Raw genomic sequence first — 19,325 nt, 5'->3', positions numbered from 1 at the left:
ACAACTTTCTGCACAGCACTCTGGGTATTTACTGCTAAGTGAATAACCTGGGAACACGAAACAAATATTCATTCAAATAATCGTTGCTTTGAAACCTCTCTGACTACACCCATAAATAATTATTGCAACCCAGTTTATTCTCTTATGGATCAAAATGGAGTATCATGACTGTAAAGTGTGTAAAGCTTCATAAAGTTTAATTCTAACCATGTTTGGAATTTTCTTGTATGACAGCTCCCTGCACAACAAATGAAATGAATAAATGAGACAGTGAAACATCGACATACATTTTGCATCTCAGAGACGAACACCCCCCTTCTTATAACTTGCAGCATTAAACTAAATATTTAGAACAATTTTATTAGTGAATACATAATACACACTATATATGAAGCTTACCTATAAACATCATCATCAGAAGAGTCTCCATTACGTGAAGTTTTCTGTATGGTAACATGATGACGCACAGTGGAACCCAGCGCTGTAGTCTCTTTAGAAACAGGATCTTGCCTGTAGAGAACTGGTGATGCCTGGATAATGTGATCAGGTTCAACCTGGTGATATTGGACTTGCAGAACGTGGTGGGATGTGCCAGGAGCAGGAGGCTGCTGCAGTGGGTTCAAAGATAATGACGCCTGCCTGTTCTTGATTTTGTTAACTAGCATGGAGTAAGCACAGTCAGCTGATGGCTTGTAGCTAATACTTGGAATTGAGGGAGCCTGCAGATAAAAATGTAAAATGCGAGTAAATATCAAATGTTACATCACGCCCTGCATATATATCAAGTGTATGAAAATAGCAGGTTCTAAATGGAGGTACAATGAATTACATTTTTTGGCCACAGTTATCCTAGGTGCCCGGTATTATAACTTGCTTCAACAAACACACACTGACTTCAATAAAAAAAGTCTATGTGCTTACAAATGATGTGTAAGGTATAATTTTAAGTTTAATTAAAGGAAAAGCACTTGCAATGCAAGATGCACATAGGAAAATGTACTACTAAGATTTACAGTGTTTGAAACACCCACTTCCCTAAAGCTAGTACATTTTTTCCTCCCACAATCTCATCTCAAGAACCAAAAAACTGAGTTACTACAAATTGTTTTCTCTTTCTTCCAACACATCTTTTGCTGAGAACCATTGGTTTCTTTATAGATATGTGAGATAGCAAAAATTTCAAGAACCAAATGAAAACACCTAACAACTTCCAAAAGTTATGTAACTGATATTAACCAGCGTGACATACATTTTAAAATGTTTATATCAATGGCTATTCAGAAGTTTCAAACTCCATGGATACACAGATGGCAATAATTAGTAATGACATGTGGATAACTGCTGCTGCTGAAACTGAAAATCCAATTCTCATTGCTGAATTCCTCCTTCCCATTCCTCCTATAATACTGTCCACATCTGAATAATAACCTCACTGAGTAATATTTTACTGTTTCAGGAAATGCTGATGTACCCTTGTAAAGTACAAAAAAGAGGTATGATATTGGGGCACTGTTTATAGAGATGTGACAATCGCTTGTACTCGCAATCTGGAACGGGACAGACTTAATTCTTCCGCAGTCTCTTGACGGAGGCGATCGCCAACACTCCACATCCTCTCGTCTCTTGGACATCAGTACAAAGTAATCTTATGTATATGTAAATAAATGAAGTATTTTAAGGGTAAAACATATAACAAATTGTACCTTATGAGACTGCTTTACCATTTACTTAAGTTCATACAGAAAAAATAAACAACGAAAACAAAAACAAAAAAGATGTCCATTTTACCCCAAGATAACAGATTTAGAACTTCCATCCAAATTCAAACTGTAAACCAGTCCTGGAAATAGAAATAGGCGTTTGATTATCATCACAAATCAAAATATGGTCAACAAACACAGACACACAACACACATGATCAACAGAGTGTTACATCCAAAAATACAAAGGTGAACAAAGATGAAAAGTTTCAGACTACTATTAAATGGTACTTTCAAAACTTAACTGTGTCTATCAGGAGAGGGCAGTGCATAGCGAAGAAAATAACCACTAAATATAAAAAATACAGAAATTTATTCCCTGAGAGATTGCTGTTGAACACAGGACAGTTTTGTTCACATATAAACACTTTCAATGGTAGTGGATTGAAGTTTCATATTAAGCACATGTAATGTTTTGGGTTACTGCTTTTACACAAGTCATGAAATCTTTCAGGTTAACTAAACAATTAAACAATCTGTAATCAATGGTTACAAAAAAAAACTTTACCAAGCATTAAAGACTTAACAATCTAGTAAACTTTATAACATAAAGCAGAATACTGTTATAAAATTCTATACAGCTGATATCACAGTTTTGATGCGAAGAATGTCCTAGGAGGTTAACCTACCAATTCAACACGTGAACTTCCAGGGGCCAGGCTAGGATGTAAGTAGTGGTCATCACTGCTATCATCCTGATCACCTAGAAAACCCAATTAAATCAATACAGTAAACTAAAAAAAATTAACATTAATTTTACATGACTTTCATATATACATTTATACTAAAATGCCTTGTGAATTATTTTCTTGGGACCGGCTGGAAAAAAAGTTGTAAGAGCAAGAACTTAGTTCATGAATACAATAATCAATCTTAATCTGAAGCATGGAAAGCAAAAATTATTAACCCTAATACCACTTGCTGAGTATTGAAGTTTTAGATCAAGACCAACGAATCCACTTCTCTTTAAATTCTTCCAATAGCATACAGGGTGGAGTAGATATTTCAGACAAATAATGACACAGCTTGGTGATCTGTTACTCTGGATAATTTCTGCTAATACATATTTTCATTACCTAAAAGCTGTCAGATGTAATACGGAAGGTTCCACACAGTTGTCACGCTTGTCCATTTAGTATATGAAAAAGTGCTTCATAAAAATCTTGGTGTATTTCTGACATAAACCAATATCAAAGTTCACATGACCACCATTTCATTGCACATTCTACAATAATACCTTACATAAAATAGCATAATTTTTGGAAGAACCAGATTCTGTATTAAATGGTACTGAACTCATCTGCACACCTGCCACATTAGTGTTAAGTGATGGCAGGAAATTGAAATGCATGATGGCCTCCAGTGGCTAAACATTCACGCCAAGCACGACATAAATCTGCGCACTGGATCAAAGGTTAATAGGGAAGACTGGCCTATGCGAGCAGGCAGACAGACAGACAAATCAGATGTTACACAAGCCCATCTTCCTTTACAAAACACAAAACATGTACAAACCCTCTTTTTCTTGTTCTTGTGTCTTTGGTCGGTAACGCCCAGTCTTAATGGCCATGAGAAGGTGACGATAGTACGGGTGAAGTTGTGAATCAAAAGAAAGGAACTGAAACTGCGGATTGTTTGCCTGCTTCATTTTCAGCAATATCTCCATCTGTGCTCCTTGCTGGCTGATGAACAGAGCAGTCTTCTCAATAATTGCATTCAATTTAACAGAGTCAGGCTGGAAACAGGTACAAATCAAACACTTGGTGATAACCTTCCCATAAAAATTAGTCACCCTATTTAATTTCATAAACACAGACAAAGCCAATGCCAAAGTAATTTGTTTCTTTCCCATTAAAGGATTTCCCCCCAAATATAATCTGAAATTCTCAACATGAACATCAATATCTGGTTTCAATGTAATGCACATTACATTACATAATACTGAATATGAGGTGTGCTCCATGGAGTACTGATGATTTCTCTTCTAACAAGCAGTATGTTACTAGACTAGGCTTAGGGTAGAATCAAGTTGTATCAGCCAACAATAATAATTTCTGAAACAAGTGATTAATTTTCATTTAAATTCATATAGACATCTTGCAAGTAACCATACCACTGTGCCATTTAATTTCCTACTAACACCAATATCAACATGGCAGCTGCAAAAACTTGTGAGTGAACTGTGAGCGACACTATATCCCATCTGACCATAGATTGACGATTTCATTGGAGGGCATCCGTGAATGTTCGGATCATATGAAGGTTCCAAAGGGGAGCAGAGGAGGTGAAGGAGAGGTGTATATATAGTAGTACAACACAACAGCTTACATCACAAGCCAAGAAGGCAGAGTTTCAAAAGTTTGCAACTAGTAATCCTTGGACAGGGATATAATAGCAAACTAGTTGAATTCAATCCTGAAATTTTGTGGAACCAAATGCAATTATGATTACAGGAATTTTTTACACAGTGTCTATGAGAAGTCTGTATTTAGCTTTACCATTTGATGGTGATAACTACTGAGCTGCCAGACCTGAATACGTGATATTTTGTAGGCACATGTTCATAAACATACCAATAAGTTCTGTATGTATATTCTTGATTTATTAACAAATGACAATGGCACAAAACTCTGATATACTGTCAGGCAAATTTAATGTATATGGAATCTATAGCAGAAATAATGCACATACGTCAATTACTACACTCTACACTTATTAACTTACAATTCTTCCTAGCATTCCCATCATCGACTTAAATATTCAAAGGAATGTAGGCAGCATCAATTTTATACACAACTTCTGAAACACAAACCTTTCAGTATGATTTCAGGTTTTCACAGCACTGAATCTGAAGATGGCTGTCTTCTGGGTTGTAACACAGTGTAGTCTAATAGAAGTTCGCCTGTGTTTCTGAGGTCCTTGCTGCCTCCATCATCAGGGCAACGAGAGGCATCGAGGACCTCTGAAATGTCGGTAAACTTCTACCAGACTACACTGTGTTACAACCCAGAAGACAGCCATCTACAGAGCTTTCAGAATTGGTTTTGGGTGTGGACAGTATTTTCCAAAACAAAAAAGTTCCACAAACAATTAAGTTTGGTAAAAACTACTGCGTATCAAATGGGATGCATACCAATGCCATGTTAATAGGTACATCCAGTTCTGGTGGCACTACAAAAGGTTCGTCTCCTCCTTCCACTTCCTCCTCTGTAGGTTCTCCCTGTTCTTTCTCTTCAAGTTTCCCTGAGCCTGGATCTTCTTCATAATTGAATGCAACTTCACCATATGATTTTGAGCCCAGTGCCTTATGGAGCCGCTTCAACTCTTCTTCTACAGAAAAAATTAAAGTTACACAATACACACAGACTGCTTACACAGGCCACAAATGACAAATTTATTTTCAGCTAATATGGTACATCCAGCAATAAAATTAGACAGTGTTGTCTTATGGGTTTTTACTTCTGATGCTGAAACCCATATGAATTAAAATTTTGCATATGTTCTTATAATGGACTATAATGCAGTTATATTTTTCTGTAAGGAAGTGTTCAAAGTACATTATAGTTTACTTGCCCTTACAAAACTTTCATATTTGCCTTGCATCACGATCATGAACATTAACATTAGGTCCATTATTAATTGTTGTTGTTTATTTATGTATTTATTTATAGTTTATTTAATGACTCTTCCAGTAGCTCAGACTTTTTCGCACTGACTGTTGCTGTCACAATAATAGTGACGGGAGGAGTGACGACAGCAGCAGCTCACTAAAACCAACAGCATTTGCTCCCTTTATCACCAGATTTTCTGGCAAACAATTTTTCTCACTTCTCTGTGTTATTAAGGTATTATGAAGTGTGTGTTGCTAGAGAATGATTAAGGCTGGCTTCCTTATCACTGGTGGAACCCTAGAGCAACTCATGCTCTCATACACGAGGCATGTCCATGCCAAGACTCACTGGAAGGCTTGCCTTCCTAGATTAGGTCAGAAGGTAAGCCTCAACTCTTTGAAAGCCCTTATAGAAACAATTTTTTGCAGTTTTAAGATCAGTCTGTTACTGTTCAGTTGATGCTGTAACATGTTAAGTAAAGAGGAAGCAATTTTAATTGGTCTTGCTCTTACTTTAACAAAAACCAAACAAATAAGCAAAAAAAGGAATAAAATGTTCTAAAGTTTACCAAAAGCTGACTACATAGGTCAGAACTTTACCATGTAAAACTAATTAACAAAGTGAATTTAAAAGCAATGGACTGACAAAACTACCTGTGAAAAATAACAGGAGGGACACACACATATTTGAAACCAGTTTCTCCAATTATCAAGAAGGAAGACATCATAATAAGTACCACAACGTTCTTGCATAAATGGCTGTACACCCTCAGGTTATGGCCAAAGGAAGAAACTAGCACAAGCACTAAGAAAATTCATTCCACAATGCACATGCTAAAAAGCATATCAATAGTGAGATGATGAAAGAAAACACTTAATAATTTTAATATTATCTTACCTTGGTACAATGCTTCTTCTTCCTCATTATGGTGTAAGGATCGATATCGTTCCTCATCACAAAGCTGTTCTGCGCGACGTTCGGCATCAGACAGACCAACCCACCGATTTGCATCATGACCACCCGGCTGTGCCTCATACTGCTTTAAATCATACAAGGCCCCACGTCCATCATACCTGCATGACAAACCAACCAGGCAATCAGCAAGCACAAATATGGATCGTCCTCTCATAAAACATTCAACTATACATGACAAGCTATGATGAAGTCTTTGGAGAATTTACATGACCTGAAAAAAAATTCAGTGGAAACAGATTCATTATTATAGCCTTTTGTCTTCTGCTCTGCTCAAATATGCTACTAATGCCTTACATGCTCTAATGCAAACAGTAACAGAAGTAGAATTCAAGACACATTCATCTCACTGCCAACCTTGTACACCACTTCAAGATGTGAACAGATTCTTACAAAGCGTTTCTGAACCCTGACAGCTCCGGTATAATAAAGAATATGGCAGATTCTGCAAATAAACTACACCATTCCTCAGAATTGAAAGGGGTTCCTCTAGATTAAAAGGAGTAAATATGCATACATATAAATTAAGTGTTTACAGATACTACTGTACTTGTGCAGGAAGACTTCAGTTACAATAAAATACAGTTCCGTGGATCAGTGATATCACATGCATTCTTCACAACAAAGGATGAATTTATTTCCCCACTATTACAACTGATGTATTTTCCTCTTCATTGCACTTAGAACACCCGAAATAATAACACTTAAATATTTGTTCTCAATCAGTCGCTATTCACATCTCTAAGTTTACTGGTCTCTAAATCACACTTGTTCTCTTGACCAATCTTCACTCTCAATTCATGTCACATTTTGCTCCCTGCCCTAATGACTCAATTACTATAATAAGCTCTGGCTCCGTCATTCAGTTGCCTCACTGGTCACGGCACATGGTGTAACTTAAAACCATTACTGTGTATGTGTGTCTACTGATAACATGGAACAGCCAGTTCATGTTTAACCAAAGAAAAGCTTTTGTGAGTTTTAAGTTCATGTGAGGTTTTGGTACACAGAACTTGAAGTGTGAATAATATAGAGTACATTCTCTTACAGTCTTAATAACCTCAGAAAATGCAAAGTGTTGTGATCAGGATAAACATTCATACAAAATAATAAAAAATTCTGTATCTTAACATGTCAAAATTTACGCTGCAAAGACAAAACAATCACTCGAAAAAATATGATGACCAAATTTATCACATGTTTAGACATTCCAGACCACACTGAAAACACTAAAAGGTGTGGTGAATTTTTAACAAGATACATAAAACAGGGATAGTTCATTGGTTTTACAGCTGTTTTGTACTCTCCAAAGCAGAACCCTGATTAGCCACTAACTTTAGCCTTCAACTGGCAGGTCAAAATGTTGTCAGACTCTAGAATGTAAGGCGTCCATACATAAATAGCTCCGTACTCAAGATTGTGCTTGTATTCAGTTCAACTCTATAATAAAAAGTAGCACTGAACAATTTTTCTTATACAATCTTTCCGTAAAATACCATCATGGAGAAAGTGCCAACCCAAGTTTTGACAAAAATATCCTAGTTTTAGAGCACTATGTAAAGCAACAATACACAAAATATTGTGAAAATGTTGTATAAGTTATGTTTTACTGAAGAATCCTTGGACAATAATTGTTCTCGACTAGAAGCTATATTTTTGACATTACTTTTGCCAATGCTCAGATAACAAAAATCTATACAGCACCAAAGCAAATTATGCATTGAAATCCAATAATTGCAGTTGCTAATTTATAACTTTTACTGGCATATCTGGACTCACAGATGCACTCAAGGAATGGAAGTATCATAAGCTCTTCCTAGAACATCATATTAACACTAAAACATAAAGTCAGTAATAATGCAGATAATGAATACCTCTGAATTTTACTTGTGTTACTGTTTCTTAAACACAGAAGGCATTTTTGTAGCTCATTAGTTATACACAATGTCATACACAAGTTCTTATTATTAGACTTAGTATTAATTCACATCAATATCACTATACATTTATAAATATGATCATTTCTATGTAATCTTTAACACACATTATCCAATGTTGGGGAAACAGGACATAGAAAAGTCATGGGAGGCAAGATTGTATTCTCCTTCAATCTTACCACAACAGGGAAATGCCTAGTGTAAAGCTGGCTTTCCATCTCACCTTCACGGCAAACTTGCGAAGGTGGTCAACATCTTAGCCACCACGGTGATACCCTTGGCAGAGGCCAGGGGAGAGACAAGCTATAGCAAAAATCTCACGAAAGCTGTCCAACCTGTGGAAATCTTAAACACGTTAATTCAAGAACTCAAATAAACTTAAAATCAAATCTAAGACATGAAATACACAATTTACACTTGACTTTTAAATTATGTATTTTGGCCAGGTTACTATTCCACTAGAATTTTAAAATAATCCTTAACTTCCATGTAATTCTATCAATCATAAATGTGAGTACAAATGTAAGATTACAGGCTCTCATAAAAACATCAATGTCCACTGACAAAGTTAAATGCAATTGTCACTTTCGTGCTCCCAGCAAGAACTGCATGACTCACCACCAAATGCTACAAGAATTTCCTGGTATGATTCAAGAATAACTCCACAAAAACAATAGAATCAACTAACCAATGTTATAATATGTGCTGAAAACAATGTCTGTTCAAGCACACACTTTACACCATTTAAATTGGTTTCAATTACATAACAAGGAACTTCAGAGATTAAACTCTGGTACCAAATATTTTGGAAGGAAATAACCATGAAAACAAAACAATGCTATACACACACTAAAAAGAGGGAGAATGAGGATCAACTTCACCATCATGAAGTGACAGCAAAATCCAGCTAAAGAAATTAATCCTGCTAGCTGAGTCACATGATCACCTTGCATGGCCAAAGTTTAAGCAGTTTTCTCTCTTTAGCTGCTGATGATTTCAAGACGCAGGACTCCTACGCAAGGCGTCTTGGTGGTGTGTTCTAACCCAACTCCTATTTCATCTAATTTTATTTCAGTAAGCACGTGACATTTTTAGCAGGTTTCTTGTCCAGATCTGACCCAGCAGAACAGATTTCATCAGTAAGTATATGGATGCTTGTTGTGCCTAGAACTGTGATTCTGGGGAATTTACAGCTAAATTTTCTGACACTTTCTAGCAATACCATACTTCACATACAATTCACACAGAAAAACATGCTGTTCAACAGCATAATGAACATACCCATACATACAACAGTAACTAGTACTTAACACAATGTCAGACACAGTTGCACTGTTGTGTGAATAATTTTAGCAGCAACTGCTGTTGGCTCTTGGTGGCGAGTCGTGCACTTCTTGCTGGGAGCCAGAAAGTGACAACTGCATTTAACATTGTCAATAACTCTGTCAATGGCCCCACTGTATTATAAGCTAACAGAAATACCTGTCAAAGCATAATGAAAGAAATTTATTTATTTATTTATGTACATATGTATTTATTTGCGGATTATTTAACAACTGTCAGTAGCTCAGACTACACAGCATCAGATAAGAGGATGATTAATGAACAAAGCAGAGGAAAGAATATGTAACAAAGTGGTCATGAACTACAAAGGAAATAAAAATTTGCAACATTTCATAATTTTCAAGTTAAAATTATAATACTAAGTGAATCAAACACAAAGGAGGTTAATCTGTTTTTTCTTCCAAAGCTTATAATACATTTTGCTCCAAATTCACTACTCTTCAGATGTTCAAAATCATTTTCAGACTTTGTTACTCAACATTTTCTTTTGGCGAATACACTAGGCTCTCAATCAGCCATGACCGAATTAACTGCAATGCTTTTAGTAATGTTAACAGCCTAAATCAGAGAAAAAACCTTATACACATTGTGACCATCTTTAGATGTCTGAATGTATTAAGTGTGATCACTGTGCCACACCACTTCAAACTTCATCTTTTAAGAATTTTATGAACATGACAGCCAACCTAACCTAAGAACCTCTCCCTTCTTTCCAACCTCAAAATATGTTTTGCAGCCAATTCTTAATAGATGATCCACGTATCAGTGAAAGTACTGCTCAGTGTGCAACATGGTTCAGTGACATTGTACATAAGTGGCATAGGTTATTGAATCATTGAAGATTTTATAGTGGGTTCCTGCTACAGGCAATAAGCAATAAGCTGGGGTAACTCAGTCACTACAGTGTCTGATTACAGACTGAACAACTGTGGTTTGATTCCTGGCAGGGGCAAAGGAGTTTTCTTCTAGCTTCAGCATTCAGATTGGCTTTTGAGCCCACCCAGCCTTCCACCCAATGCATACCAAGGATACTTTCTCTGAGGGAAATGTATGACCAGGGCACGACACTTATCACTCACCCCAATCTAGTGCCAAGATCATGAATTAGTAGGACCTGTATCTACTCCCCCCTCCAAGCATCTCCATAGCATATAGTGGAAAAGCTTTCCCTAATTTAAAAGCAAATTATATAAGTTATTTAATGATTCATGCCATTTCTCTCTTCCATTCAGGTGGATAACCAAGAACGTGCTATAGTAATTTCATGTTCAGTTTGGTTTAAATAATTAACTGTTCAAAAACACTGAAAATGCCTTACACAAACAAAAAGCATATTTCTGGCTTCACCTGAACCAGTTACAAGCATTTACAATTACAACATTGATTTATGCATAATTAATTACTTCATCACAGGGTTCATATGTATTAACTAACTAACTTTGTAGTTGACAATAGCGATATTTTTTAAAAGTTACTTCTGTCATTACATTATTTAGGAGTGTCATGATACAGATTTATATTACAGTTAACGATGCATTTTTCCAAAAACAACAAACTGCCGACGAACAAAATATAAAATGGATAGAAGACATAGAATTGTCACAATTTTCAATGCATCTGGCGCGTTAAGCGCCCGCCTCTCAAAAACCGTAAGAGATGGATCTGGACATATTGCATATGAAATACGTATTACCTCTTCAGCTTTCCATATCTGTTTTCAGATTTTACATATCACAAATGGTTTAGGTTCTACAAACATTTATTTATACAAATAAAGGTGCATCGCACTTCACGCTACTGCTGCGTTTGTGTATTTATGTCAGATTCTCCGGAACCGTGGTTCCATTGTCAATTTTTTAACATACTGACTATAATAAATGGCTAAAATTATGTAAAGAACAAAATTTTACAATACTTACATTAGCACCATACACAATACAACATTTAATAGCTTTCAATATATTGACAGTTCCACCTCCAAATTTACACTGAACGTTTGTTCATACTTAACTTTGACAAGCAATTTTTTCAGAAGTTGAACATTGTAGTTTCTTGAAAAATCAAAGGTCAAAAGACCTTTAATGGCCTCTACTTCTTAATAACACAATGGTACAATAGATAATTTTAAAGCTTGATGAGCTTTAAAACAAGCCCAACTGCAGCTCTACACTTTAGGCTGAACCACATTAGAACAAATTTATGATCTGAGTCTAAATTTCCAGTTATTTCAAATTTTAAAATGCTAATAGCTTAAAAAATATTTAAAATACACATCTGACACTTTACATATGTTCATTTATGTGTGGAAGCATGCAAACCAAATAAGATTTGAGGTTCTCATGGTATCGAGTATGAAGACAGATGTCTTCTGCGTTGTAGAGCTATGTAGTGTGGTATAAGTTTACCAGTATTTCAGAGGTCCTTGCTGCTTCCATCATCAGGACACTCTGAACTGCTGGTAAACTTCTACCATACTACGTGGCACAACCCAGAAAACAGCCATTCTTAATAACACAATCCTTCCACTCCTCTGGCAATTCTTCCTTGTTCTAAATGTAATTAAGTAATTAATAAGTCATATGTAAGCTTCCTTTTGTGGTTCATATAAAACATTATCTTCAGTAGTCCATCAACACACATCAATAATACTTATCACATCACTGTTAACATCAACTTTATTAAAGTTACTGCTGATGCAAAACAAGTATTTATGATTACATATTTTGAACTCTACAGGCCTTCTTCATGTAGCAATAAACTTAATGTAATGTATGTAAAATATCACATGTAGTCACTAACAGTAAGTAATATTGTATTAGATGTAACTCTAAATTTTTAAAATATAAGAACCCTATTAAAACTAATTAAAATATAGTAAGCACCAATATGAAATGTGAAAGAAAATCAAAAATAAGAATTATATATTGAGATATGAGTTATATACTTTAGGTCTGAAACATGTCATAACCACATAAACTTATTTTTCATCAACAGTGATTCTAATAAGTATGAAATGAATTACTGACAAACGATGAAGATAACGTACAATTAATAAGTTTCATCGATTCTTCTCATATTTGATCAATACCCACCACATTATAACTTTTCAGCTTCTCAACAGGCACAAGTACCTATATCTCAGCCATACATAATTCACTCCCCCAAACATTATTAACTCCACGAGCATTCAATTTATGACAAAAGTAATTCCTCTACCTATTCAAAATTGGTAGAAAATTTATTGCAAATCATCACTTGCTGAATGTTACAACTACCCTAACATCCATAAGCCACCTGGTTACAACAAAGGACACAGTGGAATTCTGTGATGCCTATAACATCCACAATGCAAAATGAAAACCTGTTTGATAATTGGTCACCACACAGGGCCAACGAATGGCACCACATAACTAACACAAAATTCTACAAGTTACCTAACAAACCATTCTCACTGAAATATGAGTTCATTTTATTAAAGAATAAATTTCCATTTGGAACTTGCCAAAATAACATGAACAAGCCATAGTTGCACATAACAAAATAAACAATCAATAAATGATTAAAATGTGAAATCTATATTAAACACAAATTTTCCTTACAAAATAAAATGAGACTTACTAGATCATACACAGACCTGTCAATTTTTAATGATTCATCGCCCATCCATGGAATTAAATGTTTTCCCTGATCAATGAAAAGGGCCTTTTCATCGTCACGGAAAAGTTTGCAGGAATATCCAAACACTAGGAGTTCATCTTCTTCTTCTTTTTTGCGAAGTATCCCGGAATCATTATTCAACCAAATCTGCCTACAACCAGCCATTTTAATTTTTCCGAATATTTACACCACGCATGCGTCTTAGCCGAGGGACACTGAATACAAAATTATTTTCCATCACAGAAAAAGAATTCAAGGATGGGTAAGAACTGGTCAGTTTCTGAACGGTTGCTACATATATATCTATGGAAACTATCGCTGCTTACATACCACTGTCCTACGATGTCAGAATTAATCTTTCTCCACACACAGTGCTACTACTACCAAAAATTTATTAAAATCCACTTCTGAAAAAACAAATTGGCCCTAATTACCTGCCAGGAAGTAGTTTGCACATAAATACACTTTTCCCAAAGTTAATTACGTAATTATCAATAGTTAGTGGTTTGGTCTATTATGGTGTAATTTGTTTTTGGGATATGTATTCTTTCAACATTGTTCTCAATTGTGCCCTCACTTAATCCACAAATTGCTTAAAATAATAGTATATTTCATCAGGCACTTTTATAATTTCGGAAACTATAATTATTTCTGTAATACAAGCTGGGGTAGTGAAATCTTTGAAAGTAAGATGTTAAGTGTATACAAACAAAATTAACATTTCGAATAAAAATACGAATTCTACGGAAAATCAGAGACACCAGTGGAATATAAGGAAATTTAATTACGGAAGAGGGAATAAGCGCTGAGGAAGGAACATATGCCCTATCAAGTTACTTATCCTGCAGTGTGTGTGTGTAGGTTGGTACACTGTGTTGTGTAATATTGCGAATGTGGTGATGAAAATAGTAATACCTGTGCTCAGTTGTCGCGATAAAGTAGTTGAAATTTCAATTTGAGGTGGTGAACTGATTTTGTATTGCAAAAATAATTACAAGAATTAACAGTAACCGTGTAAAGGGAAGTATTAATCATGCCTGAGAATGAATACAGTGCAGGTGGAAATGCAGGTGACAGCAGAGAAGAGCCTGGTGACAGATCCCAACGACTTACAAATGACGATTTTAGGAGGTTATTAATGACACCTAGGTCTTCAGTTCCATCGTCACTGCCGTCATCATTAGCCCCAACTAGAGATACCGTCACTGTTCCTCCAGATGCAGAAGGTGATGACAGAGCTGAGAGACGACGTAAGAAAAAAAGTTTTTATGCCAAACTTAAGAAGCAGGAAGATGATAAAATGGCAGAACTTGCAAAGAAGTACCGTGATCGAGCAGGTGAGAGGCGAGATGGGGCTAACCCAGACTATCAAGCAGAAGATCCTCTTTCGACAGCAAGTGGTTACCGTGCTGTGGCTCCAGATCTGAAATCTGGTATGGATGCAGCAGAAAGACGTCGTCAGATGATTCAAGAATCAAAGTTCTTGGGAGGTGACATGGAGCATACTCATTTAGTGAAAGGGCTGGACTATGCTTTACTGCAGAAGGTTCGCAGTGAAATCCAAGCAAAAGAGCAAGAACAGGAGGAAGAAATGGAAAAGCTTGTAAAAACAAAAAAAGAAAAAAAAGATGATGAAGAGGAAATGAATTTCAAAACAAAATTGGGACGGAATGTCTACAGAGCACTTTTCAAGTCCAGGGCTTCTGAGAAAAATGAGCTGTTTGCACCAGGTAGAATGGCTTATGTGATAGATCTTGAGGATGAACTGGCTGAGAGTGATATCCCAACAACTCTGATTAGGAGTCGTTCTGATGTACCAAGTCTTGAGGCTACTGCTACCCTTACTACAAATGATATAGTTATCAACAAGTTGGCTCAAATTCTGTCATATCTACGACAAGGAGGTCGCCACAGTAAGAAATCAAGGAAGAAGGATAAAGGTCGGGCAGGTGGCGATATTAAGGGTGGGAGTAAAGGTTTGGTGGATGAAAGCATATATGGTGAGATTGGAGATTATGTTCCTGCAGTGTCCAGAAGGGATGGTGGCAATGATGGGGACAAAGAACAAGAGAAACGACGGGCCCCATACTTTGAGAAACCATCAGAGGAAACAGCTGCTTGGGGTGCTTCTGGAGGGAAACCCAAAACAGAACCACGTGTTACTAGTAAACTGGAACCAGTAGACAAAATTTCAGCAATACCAAAGAGAGAAATGGGACAGAACCAAAGTCGTGCTCAGCAGTTGTTGACGAGACTGGCTGCAGAACCAGAGGGATATGCTGAATGTTATCCAGGTCTGGAAGAAATGCAGGATGCTATTGACGATTCCGATGATGAAGTAGATTATACCAAAATGGACCTTGGAAACAAGAAGGGGCCAATAGGAAGATGGGACTTTGACACTCAAGAAGAATATAGTGATTACATGAATAACAAAGAGGCCTTACCTAAGGCTGCTTTTCAGTATGGGGTCAAAATGGCAGATGGGCGACGTACAAGGAAATATCACAAAGAGAAGAATGAGAAGGCAGAACTTGATAGAGAATGGCAGAAGATTCAAAATATCATTCAGAAACGCAAGATTCCAGCACCAGCAGAGTCAGAATTCAAGAAGCCTAAATATTAAAAGAAATATATTATTGCAGTATGGTTCAGAAGAAGATTTGACTGCAAGTTTTCTTTGTCAATTAAAAGAAATATTATTTACTTTCTATTTTAGATACATTGTATAAGTTACTTGTTCATCATGTATCTTACTAATATCTATAATCTGTGTTACATGATTTAAACATGATCTAGCTGACCATGTGTGACACTAGCGTACTGCTAAATCCCAGAGTTAACGTCTGGCTGGCAGTCCAGTAGTATGAGGACTTAAACTTCCTATTCCTGTACAATAAATATTAAAGATATTTCTGATTTTATATTATTTCATGTAATCATTAAAGTTGTATGAAGTAAATAACAGTGCACAGTTTTTATCAGCAGAATAAAAAATGTAGTTTAAATTGGATATTGAAAAATAATTTTACTAGCATTAGCAAATATACAGAAGATAGATGTTTCATTATTTACGATAAAAGGTATTACTAGGGCAACATGTTTCAACCCCATTGGTTCATCTCCATGCCCTTATAGATACATGCATATAATCTGAGGCAAAATCACACGTAATTTGAGTGTGTTTGGAATTTATATTAAAATATATGATTATTTTCTAAAGATTCTCTATATTTGCTAATAATAATCGCAGTAGAATGCATAAAATGGATAAGGCATCGTGCAGAAATTAACAATAATTTGAAGTAATTTAACTTTGGTATCTGAAGGTAGCACTCCTATAATAGCATCAATTGATATAATGTATCAGTTCTCAAAGAGGAAAAATTCAGGAATAAAAATGCAGTCTTCATGGGTGCAAACATGTTTCAACAGCAATTTTTTATCGCCAATTAATGTGCTTGGATGAACACCTGTCTCTCTGGACATTTTTTTTTCGAACTGCCTGCATGCTCATCATTCATTCCAGTCATTTGTCACAGTTCATCCTCAAGCAGCTGATATTTCCATTATGAGAAGAAGGGGAGGTAAACTAAGTATGTCCCTTATATGGAGTTTGGCAAAAGATGAAGAAATGAAAATGGAAGTGTTCTGACAGATAGTCGGAATACAGGAAATACACTGTCGTGCATTATTTCCAACAAATCCACTGAATATTCTCTGTACTTCCATCTTAATGTACTTAATGGTTTTCCTGTTTCAGTGAATGTTGGGACATACCTTCAAGCAGGCAAATCATTATCTGCTTATTATATTATCTTATCATAACATTAGGTATTACATAGCCTGTACAAGGAAGAACGCTTGCCCTGTGAAGGCATACCATTACAATGACCAAGAGGTATTATTAAAATGGATATTAGCAAAATACATTTTGAAGATGTAATCTGTTGTGTCCACACCAGTGGAAATTTCATTGATATTAACTGCTAAAGAAATATTTTGTACCAAGGAGTTCGTTGGCTATAGAAATAACACATTAGAGTAGTTCAGCTTTATTACACTATTTTCATATTTAATTATGTCAACATGTCTGCATTTTGCCATAGGCACAGTACTTATTCTGTATCTTTTGGTGACTACAGCTTCTGGAGTGTCAGTATATTTAATTCTGATGTTTCCTAGTCATAAATTGTTCCTTTCTGACATGATTAGGATTTGAATACTTTCTGTGATTATTAACTTTGTGTTAATTTCATACTGCATATTGTGAACAAGTTAATGTCATCATAACAACCAGAATTCCTCTGCAGTGAACTCTGGGATTATTCAAATTTTTATGATTTGTTCAATTTCTTCATGAAAATAGATTCAAACAAAACATGACTCACTTTGCTTTACTTTTAATCCCAATAAAATTTTCTCAGCAATAAGGCTTGATGCCCGATACAATGTCACCGAGTTCAGTTGCCATGAAAGTTTAAAGACTTATAATTACTAATAATGTTCATCTGTCTTCCACCACTGTTGTTTCAACGTCGATGGTTAGTCTATGTTTCTCAGAATCATTCCTACTCAAATTACCATCCAGTACCCACATGACAAAGGTATTGAGTGGATAGCTGAAGGTTTATGTGTCAAGTATGTGTGTTGTAAAATTCCTTTGTTCCTACATGAATAATTTTTGTAAATACTTTAACTTTTTATGTAAGAAAAATAGGTAATTATGAAATGTGTGACTTTTGGTCATGCATTCTTTCTTTTTTCAGTGAATATGAGTGGAATTATACCATATTAATGACCTAACACTTACACAGTAAAACTATTTTTGTGACATTATCACAAGCTTGATTATATGAGAAAATTATATGCTTTATGTTTCTGTACCATATTCTGTACAAGTATCACAAAAATAAGTGTCATGAATTTTGTATTTTCTCTTTACAATACCTTGATACCATGGAATTCCATTTGACAGTGTGCCTACTAAATCATCAAGTTCTGTAGTGTATTTCTGCTGTCAAGTCTTCAGAACAAAATTCCACTGACAAGAAATCAGTCTGAACATTTAGCACTTTTGATATGTATAAGAATGAGCCAGTCTCAGAAGTTAATGATGTAAAGAAAACCATACTCATACACTGAATCATATTTTGTCCTCTGTGAGGAAAAATCTCTATAGCACATTTTTTTCCCCAACTGTAGTTAGGTTGTGAAATTTGGAATGACTTTGGACATTCAAAATAGGTTAGATGATTAGGCAATGGCTTCTCAGTTCTTCAGGACAGGTTGATGTAAACATGCACATGAGGGGTTATAACAACATGATACAAGTGTTTCTGAAAATACAACGAAAAGTATCAATGACAGTACAAGTAAAGATGATAACTTAATAACTATAACTGGAGGATGAAGATGTATTAGTATTATACAGCATATTGGCATCTACAGCCTTGTAACATTTGTTGCATTATTTACAAACAGATATTCTTGATAATCTTCTAAGTCATACACAAGTGAACCATACGTGAGGAAGAAAATGCACAAAATGATGAGGCAGATTATATTCATTCCAATGCCAGCTTTCATCTACAAACAAACAGAAGGAGCATTAAAACACGTACAATGTATGTAAATGGAGGTCGTCATAGTTGTAACATCTGGAATCCTGGTTGGCTATCGAGTTGATCTTTATGGTGTCCTTCCTTTCTGCAGGAAAATCCTGGTCTAGTTTCTTTACTTATGTATTTGTGGTATATTTACCAATGCTGTTTGCTCAGACTATACAGGTTGATTCTATATTCTCCAAATTTTAATGGTGAATTACACATCCAATAGTAATTATAAAGAAAGTTTTCAACTTCTTGGATGCTACAATTTGACAAAGCACTTGGTGAGCATAACTAGTAGCTGTACACATTGCATGGCTGTACATCAAATTGTCTATCTCAGTGGTGGCATTAAAATGGAAATTTCATATGAAAACAGAGCAATAGTTGTGCACCAGATGGCACTGGTGACGGTGAAGCTGTAAATGCACTAAT

The 19,325-nt window shown here is 35.6% G+C and overlaps 3 protein-coding genes across 12 annotated transcripts in view; 1 reads left to right on the top strand and 2 right to left on the bottom strand.

Moving 5' to 3' along the window:
* Nucleotides 1–13,507, bottom strand: part of su(w[a]) (suppressor of white-apricot) — a 35,698-nt gene extending 22,191 nt beyond the window's left edge. For 8 of the 9 annotated variants that reach the window (XR_015537431.1, XM_087357219.1, XM_087357192.1 and 5 more), the window contains exons 1-6: nt 13,259–13,505; nt 6,269–6,444; nt 4,894–5,090; nt 3,276–3,495; nt 2,390–2,463; nt 400–719 (exon numbers count right to left, since the gene is read on the bottom strand). Coding sequence is in view for 8 of the 9 variants with exons in the window: in XM_087357219.1 (XP_087213345.1) it covers nt 400–719; nt 2,390–2,463; nt 3,276–3,495; nt 4,894–5,090; nt 6,269–6,444; nt 13,259–13,446 (1,175 nt within the window). In the remaining variant the exon portion in view is untranslated. Of the gene's footprint in view, nt 1–399; nt 720–2,389; nt 2,464–3,275; nt 3,496–4,893; nt 5,091–6,268; nt 6,445–13,258 lie in introns of all 9 variants that reach the window. The other variant, XM_087357232.1, reaches the window with a different exon arrangement.
* A 627-nt stretch (nt 13,508–14,134) lies between these two features.
* On the top strand, nt 14,135–18,207 carry beag (IC cytokine homolog beag). The gene has a single exon (XM_022084362.2). It carries the CDS (start codon nt 14,315–14,317, stop codon nt 15,905–15,907), a length of 1,593 nt encoding a protein of 530 aa, XP_021940054.1. The 5' UTR covers nt 14,135–14,314; the 3' UTR covers nt 15,908–18,207.
* The window catches only part of LOC110839830 (protein I'm not dead yet), a 25,586-nt gene continuing 23,581 nt past the window's right edge, over nt 17,321–19,325 (bottom strand). For both annotated transcript variants that reach the window (XM_022084356.2, XM_022084357.2), the window contains exon 13: nt 17,321–18,870. In XM_022084356.2, the coding sequence (XP_021940048.1) occupies nt 18,727–18,870 (144 nt within the window). In that variant the 3' untranslated portion in view covers nt 17,321–18,726. The remainder of the gene's footprint in view (nt 18,871–19,325) is intronic.

This window comes from Zootermopsis nevadensis, unplaced genomic scaffold (genome assembly GCF_977971745.1).
Source record: "Zootermopsis nevadensis isolate Lab colony 2312 unplaced genomic scaffold, Znev_1.0 Znev_ptg000002l, whole genome shotgun sequence".
Taxonomy (NCBI): Eukaryota; Metazoa; Arthropoda; class Insecta; order Blattodea; family Termopsidae; genus Zootermopsis; species Zootermopsis nevadensis.
Note: the sequence above shows the minus strand (reverse complement) of the source record. Positions and strands in the feature narration are given on the sequence as shown.

Coding starts and splice junctions, on each gene's coding strand:
- beag (XM_022084362.2), top strand. CDS start 14,315: ATGCCTGAGAATGAATACAGTGCAGGTGGAAATGCAGGTGACAGCAGA.